Source organism: Clarias gariepinus, chromosome 19 (genome assembly GCF_024256425.1).
Source record: "Clarias gariepinus isolate MV-2021 ecotype Netherlands chromosome 19, CGAR_prim_01v2, whole genome shotgun sequence".
Taxonomy (NCBI): Eukaryota; Metazoa; Chordata; class Actinopteri; order Siluriformes; family Clariidae; genus Clarias; species Clarias gariepinus.
Window position 1 is genome coordinate 28,546,060 of NC_071118.1, and position 12,998 is coordinate 28,559,057.

Genomic DNA, 12,998 nt, shown 5'->3' on the forward strand with positions numbered 1-12,998 from the left:
TTAGTTTGTGCTTTCCTGCACTTTACTTGTTTGTGTTATTGATTTGTTTTGTTTGGGATAAAAACACAGGGTTAGAGAAGGATGCGGGTTCAAGTTCCGCAACACGACCAAAACAGCATCAGCGGTTATGTATATAACATGCGAGTGTGTCACATTTTCAGCATGTGTGTGTGTGTGTGTGTGTTTAATTTATTTACATGTATATAAATATGGAACAGCGACTGTATACATTATTGTGCTTCATCAGAATGTGACATCACATGGATGTAATGTTTTTCTATCTAACAAAAACACAAATTTCAGAAACTTTTGAAGTTGAAAGGAAAAATATGTATTTCATATATTAAATAAGAAATACATTTAAAGTCTAAGGTAAAGAATGTTATTGTAGGATATGTGTTCGTGTTCTAACATGAGTTATACCAGACTGGAATTACTGACAAACCGGCGTAAGTACAGAACATGACGTTTAAGGTCTGGCATCAATCAAATTATAAACATCTGGCTTAAATACTAAGTTCAATGGTTTATAAACTTTTAACCAATTAAACCTTTAAACAATTAACCACAATTAATGATTAAAGCTTTAATTTGAAGTTACTTTCTTATTGTTCAGTGTGGACGTACAGTACTGTTCATCAGGAAGTAAATAAATTATTTAGTAAACATTTAATCAAACTTAATATATTATGAAACTGCAGATAAAGTCTGATCTTTGGTTGACTTTTGGACATTTTGTTTGAAAATTATTTCAATTGCATTAAAAGTATAACATTTCATTCCCTTAGTACAGTAAATGAATTCCGTGCAAATCGCTGCGGTCTAAGAGGAACGAACCACAAGCGTGTTATTCTTTACTGAACAAACATTACTTCACTTTAGTCACACTGTCGTCACTGTGGGTTTTATTGGACTTTATGTCACCTATTATTTTTCAAGAAAAGCACAAATTTATCTAGAGTTAAAACACAGCTAAGTTAGAAATAAAAGGTGGTGAACGAAAAAACAAGGATAATGGATGGATAGATACAAGCCATAGAAATAGTCTATTTAATCTGTTTTTTATAAAAAGTCCATCATCTAAATACTCCGATTGAGCCGAGTGTAAACACTCATATGTTTGTTGTAAACAAAAAACAACAGCTTAGGACAAATAATTACCTTTGTCTTAAATGAATGCAGCAGAAACTTTCTCATTTTTAGCGTTGTTTATTTTATTTTTTCATCTGCTGGAGTGTTGCGCAATATCATTACAGCTTATCTAATCAACATCATCCTCAAGGTCGTGCTGTTGCACTGAATATCAGCACGCCTGTGGTGTGGCTCTGCTGTGTGTATTTAGGTGCAGATTGCGATTTGTTCCTTTATTTAATCAGCTCCTAACTAACTAACTAACTAACTGCGACTTGTGAAGCTCACGACCGTCAGTTAGCGATCGACAGTTGGTCTAATTAACAGGAGGTGAAAGTGGTTATTAGCGACACGCTTAGCAGCACTCTGTAGCTAAAAGGTGAAAAGAATAAACCATGAAGTTAAATGGAAACCCATATGGTGTTAAATGGAAAGCTAGTGCACCATGTAGTGCGCACACACACACACACACACTCTGTAGTGCCCTTGATCGGGGGTTAAAGAGGGATTTGGGATTCAGCCTCGTGTTAGAAGCTAGTTAGCATTCCAGCTTGGCTGAAGTGTAAATAAAACAACACCTTTTCTACGCCCACTCATATACATACAGTTACGCCTCACAGTGCTGTTACTGTCTGTCATCAGCACTCATGGAATAACGCCTCTCGTCCAATCAGATTACTCAGACGGAAATAATGGTTGTGTAATTGAAAAATCAAGCTCAATATAACGGGACGTTTCTAATTATGACAAAGGTAGATGATTTTTTTTTACTTATATGAAATTTAGAAATTTTTTTCAGGATGAACATATCTTTAAAACTAAAACCACGTCAGATGGAACCACGTCAGACCTAACACCACTCACCTGTTCTCCTCAGACTGATCTGGACGTCCGTAGTTTATCAGAACAAATCCATTAACAAACGTTTAACTTCTTGTATTCAGCGTACACACACACGTTCACTTTAATTTATTTTTTGTAAATACATATTTGCCTACAGATCCAGACTCTCAGGTCATCCTGTGTTTATGTGTGTGTGTGTGTGTACATAAATGTGTCTCTTATTTGCATGTTTCTCAACCAGATGTTCCCCAAAAATAAGTAAAAAAATGAAAGTATAAAGACGATCTTCGTTAGCGAGAGGAACTCGGCTCTCGCTCTCAGCTGGTGTTGATGAACTTTACAGTGTTTGAGGACGTTTCAGTGTGTTTGCGTAACAAAGCCTCTGTTCCAGGTGTTCGGGGAAATTCCAGGCACGAGCCCGAGCTTTTTACCGAATTTCACCAGATCTGAGAAATGTAAATGCTCCGTTTCATTCAAAACACAAACAGCAGGTGGATGAGAGCACACACACACACACACACACACACACATACACACACCACTCACACGCACACACATGAAGCACAGGCACAGACAGACAGACAAAAATGCTGACGTTCGAGTGTAAAGTGTGTGTTTAGGAAGATTAGTTAAGCGCCTGAGGCACGAACTCCAACGTCTGGTCCGTATCTCAGGTGTGTTCAGGGTCGCGGAGCAGAGATTATTTTTACAGATATCGGAAGACATTTAAATACTTAGAACGGTTATATCTACTGCTTTCATTTTTGTATTCGTGAATCAACACTTTAGACATGTTTTTTAAAAGTTTCGATTCCTTTACTTTGGATACAAGTGAGTGTTTATATTAGACAGTGTTTATTTTTTATTTATTTTAATAAAAGTGAATTTTATTTTCTTTATTCGTTCATTCATTAATGCTGGTGTTTGTGATCAGCGCTGAAACGAGTCTCTAAACTTCAACAGCTTCATCTATTACTGACTGTAAGACCCGGTGATTTGGGCCGAGCCATGCAGAGGTTAAAGTCTCTGAGCCTGGAGACCAGGTGGTGATCTGTGCTCTGTAGGGAGAAAGGAAAAGTGCATTACGGGTTGGTTTAGAGGAGAACCCAAGAGTCGGGCTTATTGCTGAACTTCTGTCCTCAGTAGAAGAATTGATTCTGTAAAGCCAGTGATGTGCTGATCGGTCCTTTCTAGATGTACTGTGTGTTGAACAGACCCAGAGTGATCAATGCTGTTAGACGTATTAAAGAGATGGACGTATTGGACTGATTTGGAACAGCATCAGGTTGTCAGGCTCGGTGTTTCATCAGCGGCTTCCTCTCTGGTCTCCTCTCCTCTGGGTGTAGTTGTGCAGCGCCTGATCGAACACGGCGATGAAGAAATCAGCATCGTCTTTAGTGATGCACATCGGTGGCTTGATCCGGAACGTCTGAGAGAGACCGGAGAGATCAGGAAGGAAAAAAAGAGGACGAATAGATCAGTACAATTCATTTATAGCTACATTGGCGGGAAAAGAGTTTGTAGAAATAGTTAAAAGGTTAAAAAATTATCTGCCGATCTTTAATGTAATCAGTGATATTACTATTATTATTATTATTATGATTATTATTTGAGGTTGAAGCCCACGTCCATGTCTGTGTGTCTCTCTGTACAGCAGAACTCTCTGTCTAACTTATTAATACAAAGAAATCCCATTCTGTAAGGTTTTAAGGTATCTTACGCCTTGTTTACACTAAGTTGTCCTTCTTTGGTGCTCAGACAAATACACTCCCTGTTCGGTAATCGGAGAGTGAATCACAGATGAGAAATGGAAAAAGTAGATAAAAGGATAAAGATGAAGTTTTGTCTTAAAACCACTCCAGCGTGTTAAAATTCACTTATACCACTTCAGCGCTGTTATTTCAGCCAAAGTGAAAATATGAACTGATCCCAGTCAAAATATTCACTTTATCTTTTCTAATTAATATCTATTGGTGCAGGTGTTTGTTTACATTCAGACAGTATATATATATATATATATATATATATATATACATTTTATATTACAGAGATTTTGTACATTATCCTAAATACGTGTTTCTAATTGGCTGGAAAGTTGATTTCACCATGACACTAGGACTAGTACGGTTGTTGTTTGAGTGTCACCATGACAACAGTCACCCTGTAACTCCTTCCCCCAACATCCCCCCCCCCCTCTCCCCGCAACGGACCCCCTTTTACACAATTTCCCCGGTCAGTCATGTTTTAATCTTCACCTGTCCGTAAATCCCTCCCTTGCCGATCAGCACGCCCATGTCCTTCGTGTCCTCCATGATCTCAGCCACGGCCTCGGAGGGAAGAGGATCTCGACTCGCCTTTTTAAAAAAGGAAAAAAAAAAAAAGTAAAAACATGAAACTATTTTAATGATTTTAATATGAAGCTCCGTCTTGTCTTTTTTGTATAACCTGTAAACACTGGGGTCAGTGATGAGACAAACCTCACAAACCCTAAACACACACACACAAACACACACACACACACACACTAATGTACCAGAGGAAGTACATGTGTTTTAATAATCTTATAAAGTTTATAAATCATCTCAGCTGAGTTTAAAAAAATGTGTTAGGGTTAACCTAGCTCTGAATCTCGCATAGTATTTACTCAAGTGTTAAAAAACTTCACCACACACACACACACACACACACACAGTGTGGTCCTTCTGCTGTGTTACGCTTTAAACACTTTCCTCACCACAATGTTATGATTAAGCTCTTTTCAGCTCACGTCTCATTAATGATTAACTGCAGTTTCATAACCTGGAAAAAGGGATCAGCTCATAAGCACGTACACACACACACACACACACACACACACACACACACACACACACAGTTTAGCAGTTCACCAACCTTGCTCAACAATTCTGTAATAAATCAAACACTTGTTGTCGTGCTGTAATTAGAAAGTAATCAGTGATGAGACCGGTGTGATGAAGCGGAGTCGCTGTTACCATGACAACGTTGATCATGTTCCTATAAGAGCCCCGCCCTGAAGTGTTTTATTCCTCTTACCCCACAGCGACTCACCAATCATTACAATCTTCTATACATCAAAGAATAACAATTTTACTTTCACAACTAACAATAAAGCAGTATTAGATATTTACTGTTTCAGCATCTAAACTCTCGTTTCCTCACGGTGCCGAGAGGAATCATAATTTAATGTTAAGTGAGATTTATTACATATTTTAGTTCATTTACACGTTTATCTAAATCTTTTGATTGTTTTTATATGCAGAAATATGATTAAAGAGGAAATCGGTAATATTACACAGGATACTGGTAATATTGGTAATATTTTTGTGTGGCTGGAATTGGCAGATTATCTGCCTTTACATTATTTCCTATATATTTTGCAATACGCAAAATTAGGCAAAATGTGGAAGTTTGAGTGTTTGTAAGTCACGTCTCGTACAACGTGTTAGTCTTTTTCCTGCCAACCATCTGCTCTACCCTCCAGTCCAGTAGGTGGCGGTATCGCATCCAACCGCACACAAACTCAGAAGAAGCAGTATTGCGCGATGCAAGCATTTTTTTATGTTCTGTAAAAGCTCTGGTTTATTTCCAATCTGTGAAGTTAAACCATTTACACATTTATCCTCCCAGTTTCTCCTCTTGCATGTGGAATAATGATCAAAAGCTCACTTTGTCCTTAACCATCTCCACGCCGATCATCAGTCCTTTCCCGCGAACGTCCCCGACGATCTCGTACTTATCGCGCAGTTTGGCGAGTTCCTTCAGCAGATGCGTTCCCACGACGACACAGTTCTCCTGGATCCGTTCCTCTTTAATCGTCTAACACACACACACACACACACACACACACACACACACACACATATATATATAATAACCCTCGTTATTCATGTCACATTTATTTCCTTATTTGGTAACAACACTAGCGCTCACGTCCAGGACGGCCGAGGCGACGCTGCAGGCCAGAGGGTTCCCACCGAATGTGTTAAAGTGAACGCCTTTTACAAAGGCCCGAGCGATTTCTACAAAATGAGAGAAAAAAAAAGACAAGCTCTGTTTCACTTTAGTGCTCAGTGCATTTGATTTGAAGTTCTTTAATTCTTTATAAAGCAGACTCGCCCTCGCTCGTGACGACGGCAGCCATGGGAAACCCATTGGCGATTCCTTTCGCCATCGTCACGATGTCTGGAACAACGTCATGGGCCTGAAAACCCCAGAAGTGACTCCCTGTGCGTCCAAAACCGGTCTGAACCTGATAGACCAAACAGACCAAATCAGAATCAGTTATTCTTTATATGACAAGACATATCGAACACAAGAAAGAACACGCAACGCGTAAATGAATAAGAAGAGAAAGAGACGTAAAGTTAATAATAATAATAATAAGAAGAAGAAGAATGTAAATATTTACACCTCATCAGCGATGCAGACTCCGCCTCTCTCTTTCACTAGCTTGTACGCTTCTTTCAGGAAGTTCTTAGGGTACTGGACGGTTCCCCCTACTCCCTGCAAAGAAGAGAAAAAATTAATAATCAGGAAGTGATGTGCTGTTCTGATGTTCTAGCACTTATAAACAACGTGTTTGGTTGCTCTTATACCACAACAACTGCTCTCTCAATTAGACTAACAATCACGGAAATCTCACCGGACCTGAACAGCAATGATGGAAAGTCCACAGCTTTACCTCTACCTACAGTAAGCTCTGTTACAGAGCACTGACACTGGAGACTCCTTCCGTGATAAGATAAATAAACACATTAGATTCATCTCTCCTTTTCCATACAGGTTTATGTGAATGAGCTTCAGCCTATTTGAACAAGCTATTGAAGTATACGCTACTAGCATTAGCATGTCCAGCAGTGCTAACCTGAATGGGTTCGGCGAAGAACGCGGCGATACGACTGGGTACGCTCGTAGCGAAAAACTCCTTCAGCTGCTCGACGTACCTGTCGTTGGCGCGGCACTGACCTGGGATCAGAACACAGCGTTAATGACACCGATTCAAAAAACTTTATAATATGTTACTCAATAGATACGTGCGAAGGTTTGTGCACCCGTACAGTTAAATTGAGTGATGTGTTTTACAGAGTGGAAAAAAGTCCTAAAGTTCTCCAAAAGCTTTGGATTGACTTGCTCTTGCAGGAGACATTCGATTTTCAACTTCAAATTTTGCCGCTTTCTTGTCGCTAAATCCGAAAGTTTACATCTTTCTCTTAAGGTCACATTTTAAATTTACGTTTTCTCTTCGTCTATCCAAACATCTCGGGGGAGTGTAAACTTTTTCATAGTCATAGATATTTTTTTTCACCTTAATTGGACCAACCTTTAGACAATATTAATTAATTTGCTTGTTGTTCTATTCACTCAGTTATGTATTTATTATGTATCTGCCTCTTTTACAAACATATTCCACAATCTCAGTAAATTAATGAAAAATCCGTCCTGACTACATTTTTGTTTTGTAGTTGATGCATTGTGTATCTTCTTACTGTAAATTAATTTTAAAGTTTATATCATCATATTTTAGACACATCTATAGCTTTATTCTATTTGTTGATTTACCCGTTTTGTTTTGTTTCTTCATTCATATTTTAATTCCTTTTTCTTGTAAAATGTTTCAGACACACTCGTCTATCTGCCTCTGTCTCACACCACCGAACTACTTACTTAGTAAAATACACAACGATTAAACTCCTGCTCAGAAAGAATTTATTCACATTACTGAAATTACTTGATTTATTTATGTTTATGTTGTTGTTTGTTAAATTTTTACTGTAAATTTGTGATCACAGCTTGTATTAAAAGCACAGCCGTTATAGCAGGCTGAATCTCAGTACAGGTTAGGGTTACTTAGACACGTGTGTGTGTGTGTGTGTGTGTGTGTGTGTGTGTATGTGTGTGTGTGTACAGATCTTATCCTGAAGAGTTTTACAGTATGTTAGTTCCGCAGTGTAAACACTAATAGATACTTTGCAGTGGTTATATCTGCGGTTATCAGACGTGATGATAAAAAAAAAAAGGTTAATGTTTCACCCTGTTATAAAACCTGACCTTGTACTAAAGTCCAAAAACCTTCAGGTTTTACTCAACTCAGCTCAGAGACCCCTTTAACTGGAACAATACTGTATTTACATTCAATGAAATAAATACAAATCCAACAAACTGACTTTAAATTATTTTTACACACTCAAACTACTAATACATCAGCCTTATTATCAAAAAATGTATTTATTTCAGCTTTTATTTCAACAATCAGGAAAACTTTCTTCTAGAAGAAAACAAATATTGTTAGAGATATTTTTTGAGGTTTGGACCAAAAGCATTTAGCTTGAGTTAAAAAAAAGATAACTAGACCATATATAATTATAATTATATAAAAAATGCCTAACTTATGATGATAACTATTATTATTATTATTATTATTATTATTATTATTATTATTATTGCACAGCCATATTAATAATATTTTTTATATAAGAAAAATAATCTTTTTAACCAAAAAAATTATAATAATAAATGACAGACCTCCTGATTGATCGACACAAAGTTTGTGTAACGGTGTGTGTATATTGTATGTTTGCATGTGTGTGTGTGTGTGTGTGTGTCTTACAAAACTCCCTGTAATAAGGCTAAAACCTGACTTGCCCATGTTTATATCACTGTACTGTACATAATATCTCACTAGAGATTCATCTTTCGTGGCTATAAAAGATCTTATAGGTTAGAGACTGTAAAAGTCAGGAACATTTCTGTGACTTTACGAGGACAATAAGGTCAGCGGAGACGTGATCGCTGAGGCCCAGTGGCGGTGGCGGCGTCCGGTCGTTATGTTAAAGTTAATATGACATGCAGGGCTAAGAAATGATTAAACTGTAGACCAGACATTATATTTGTGTGTGTGTGTGTGTGTGTGTACCAGGAGAGCAGCTGCACTCTCTGACTGTCTGAACAGGTGAGTCTCGGCAGTAACTCCCGCCCCACGGCCCCCTGAACACATCAGGACACATGGTCTGAAAAAGAAAGAACTCACAGCTCGCTCAGGAGGAACGTGACATCAGAACAGGAAGCAGCGGACAGGAGGCGGAGCCGTACGTACATTATAGCAGCCCAGGCCGGAAGCCACGGGGTATTTGTAGATGGAGTTAGAGGTCAGACCCATCGCTAGTGGACTTCCGCCATGATAGGAACCTCTGGAGCCAAAATAAACGCACAAAGGTGACTTTAAATTGTAGATTCAGTGATGGTTAACCAGGACGAGCTACTCTTTTACTTCTTAACACATCAAAAACATGCAGACGGAGACACGCTGACGATGCACCAGATGTGTGCTGAACGGAAAACAACAGCTGGATAAATGAGTCATTTTGATGAGAGTGAACCTGAGAGTGACGGCGTCGAAGTTCCCCGTGTGTAACCTGGCCATGAGCAGAGCGAGGTCATTGGCCTCCGAGCCGCTGTTAGTCAGATACACTACCTGGAAACACACAAATACATTTCTGTGAAAATCATTTGAATACCTGTCATCATTTGGCAGAGGCACCTATTTATCACCGCAAACTGCTTGTGCGCGCGCGTGTGTGTGTGTGTGTGTGTGTTTGTGTACTTTTAGAGGTTCAGGCAGATGTGAGACGAGTTTCTCTGCGTATTCCTGGATCTGAGGATAAACATAAATGGCCGTGGTGTGCCAAAGATGCTGGAGCTGCTCCTGGGCAACTTTTGTCACTTTCCTGGAACACACACACACACACAGATCTGACCTTTTAAATCCACACACATTGTTAAAATGACATTGGCACTAATTAAAGGCTTTACATTAAGTATCTAATCATTAGGTGTGTCCCAGTGTAAGGGTGTTAATTACATTTTACACTCATGATATACCGTATGAAAGGTTGTGTGTTTTTTTAGGGCTGTCAATATTACCTCGTTAATGCATATGATTAATCTAGAAATTTTAACGCCAATTAATGACCAAGTTTGACCCTAATGGCTTCCCATAATCACCAGGTGCTGTGCTTCTAGATGGAGATTTGGATAAAAGTTGTGTGCTCGAGCCACCTACAAGGGAAACTATTTTAATATTATAATATAAGACATAGAAGTTGTGACTCAGGAGGCTCAGGCTCACTGTTGTGTTTTTTGGAACTGAGGATCCGGGTTCGTGTCCTGCCATGGGTGGGTTGCCACGCCCCACACCACCTAGCTGCTGCATGCAGTGCCGGTTACATTCAAGCAATTTTAATTTAACGTTATTTATGATGTTATAAAACTGCATAATGTTTCCTCCAACCAGTTGGTCGTGCATTTTTTAAATTCCAGCATTTCATCGCGATTATTATAGAAGTAAATCAGAATATTAATAAATTCCAATTAATCGTGATTAATCACAGTCATAGTTTGTGATTAATCACGATTAATCGGAATTAATCCAACGGTTCATTTTGAAGAAGGAGAAGAAGAAAAATGAAGGCTTAAACTCCTAAAACAACGTCAATCTTTAAGGTTTCTTTGTTAATAAATTTTAACAGAGCTAAATGCATACTGTATAAAAACTGTGCATAATATAAAATTAAACATCCCTAGATTTTTTCGTTTGTATCTACCCAATAGCAAACGACTGTGAGGTAAAATAGCAAAACTGGAACGGTCTCAAGTAAGAGACGAGCTTACGGGTGGCAGTGTCCCAGGCTGACGGTGGCGACGCCCGCAAACATGTCCAGATAGCGCGACCCGTCTACGTCCCACAGATACTGCATGAAACCCTGATGGATGAACAGCGGCTTCTTGTAGTACGTCACCTTCATCATCATGCCATTACAGTTCAGCTTCCTGATCTCCAGCATCCGCTCCTTACTCATACCCTACACACACGCACACACACACACACACACTCCACGGTAATATTCATAGCTCATCGGAAAACCTCAAGTTAGTTCTTTACCTCAAACTGTTACAAAGCAGAGAAACTGGAGACTCATTCCATACGTGTCACATAAACACATTTCTCCTTACAGGAAACTTCACAGCAATGTATAAACAGATGTAACTTTAACGTGAGCGACACAGGAAGGGCTTCAGGACAGAGTGCACTGTAACATCACTCACTACCATCACCCATCACACCGCCGCGGTGAGCTCTGCTGCTTTACCTGGTACGTCTCAGGCGTAAAATTACACGGGGGCATCTGGACCTGCAGCTTCTTCATCACCGCCTTCTGACACAACGCACCTAGAAGAACAGTTATAACATTATTCCCTCTCGAATTCAATGACTTTTCGGGTGTGTTCCAGAACATCTTCACATCTTAAAATAACAACTGACTGTTGTTTTGAAGTTGTTGTTGTTGCTGTTATTTAATTACCCAATGTCGTATGTGTTATTTCATAATTTTAAAAGAATCCAGTATTGTTCTAGAATGTAAAAATAAATAGATAAGATATACCTTTATTTGTCCCACAGTGGGGAAATTTCTACATTACAGCAGAAAAGAACAATGTGCAAGCATAAAGTAGTGACAGTACTGTGACTATATATATATATAGATAGATAGATGGATAGATAGATAGATAGATATATACACTCACCTAAAGGATTATTAGGAACACCTGTTCAATTTCTCATTAATGCAATTATCTAATCAACCAATCACATGGCAGTTGCTTCAATGCATTTAGGGGTGTGGTCCTGGTCAAGACAATCTCCTGAACTCCAAACTGAATGTCAGAATGGGAAAGAAAGGTGATTTAAGCAATTTTGAGCGTGGCATGGTTGTTGGTGCCAGACGGGCCGGTCTGAGTATTTCACAATCTGCTCAGTTACTGGAATTTTCACGCACAACCATTTTTAGGGTTTACAAAGAATGGTGTGAGAAGGGAAAAACATCCAGTATGCGGCAGTCCTGTAAGCGAAAATGCCTTGTTGATGCTAGAGGTCAGAGGAGAATGGGCCGACTGATTCAAGCTGATAGAAGAGCAACTTTGACTGAAATAACCACTCGTTACAACCGAGGTATGCAGCAAAGCATTTGTGAAGCCACAACACGCGCAACCTTGAGGCGGATGGGCTACAACAGCAGAAGACCCCACCGGGTACCACTCATCTCCACTACAAATAGGAAAAAGAGGCTACAATTTGCACGAGCTCACCAAAATTGAAACAGTTGAAGACTGGAAAAATGTTGCCTGGTCTGATGAGTCTCGATTTCTGTTGAGACATTTAAATGGTAGAGTCAGAATTTGGCGTAAACAAAATAAGAACATGGATCCATCATGCCTTGTTACCACTGTGCAGGCTGGTGGTGGTGGTGTAATGGTGTGGGGAATGTTTTCTTGGCACACTTTAGGCCTCTTAGTGCCAATGGAGCATCGTTTAAATGCCATGGGCTACCTGAGCATTGTTTCTGACCATGTCCATCCCTTTATGACCACCATGTACCCATCCTCTGATGGCTACTTCCAGCAGGATAATGCACCATGTCACAAAGCTCCAATCATTTCAAATTGGTTTCTTGAACATGACAATGAGTTCACTGTACTAAAATGGCCCCCACAGTCACCAGATCTCAACCCAATAGAGCATCTTTGGGATGTGGCGGAACGGGAGCTTCGTGCCCTGGATGTGCATCCCACAAATCTCCATCAACTGCAAGATGCTATCCTATCAATATGGGCCAACATTTCTAAAGAATGCTTTCGGCACCTTGTTGAATCAATGCCACGTAGAATTAAGGCAGTTCTGAAGGCGAAAGGGGGTCAAACACAGTATTAGTGTGGTGTTCCTAATAATCCTTTACGTGAGTGTATATATCATTTTTGTTAATTAGAAAGCGTATCCAAACATTTAACTGGTACTGCATAGTACATACTGTTGATTGATTGATTATTATGAATAGTCAAATTACAACAAAGTTGTTTTATTTATTTATTTTTGAGGAAGGGAAGGTGACGGTGAGATGGAAGGACAGTGAGAGAGGAGTAGCATAACCATGTAAGCTGTAGTGTTAGTT

At 39.2% G+C, this 12,998-nt stretch overlaps 1 protein-coding gene across 1 annotated transcript; it reads right to left on the bottom strand.

Annotated features, from left to right (window-relative positions):
• Positions 1–2,294: 2,294 nt before the first annotated feature.
• Positions 2,295–11,216, bottom strand: agxt2 (alanine--glyoxylate aminotransferase 2). The gene is made up of 13 exons (XM_053478628.1): positions 11,142–11,216; positions 10,663–10,853; positions 9,596–9,719; positions 9,372–9,466; positions 9,089–9,182; positions 8,909–9,002; positions 6,860–6,960; positions 6,406–6,498; positions 6,112–6,244; positions 5,926–6,014; positions 5,662–5,811; positions 4,230–4,328; positions 2,295–3,403 (listed from the first exon to the last, which is right to left on the bottom strand). Exons 1-13 carry the CDS (start codon positions 11,196–11,198, stop codon positions 3,281–3,283), a joined length of 1,443 nt encoding a protein of 480 aa, XP_053334603.1. The 5' UTR covers positions 11,199–11,216; the 3' UTR covers positions 2,295–3,280.
• Positions 11,217–12,998: the final 1,782 nt, after the last annotated feature.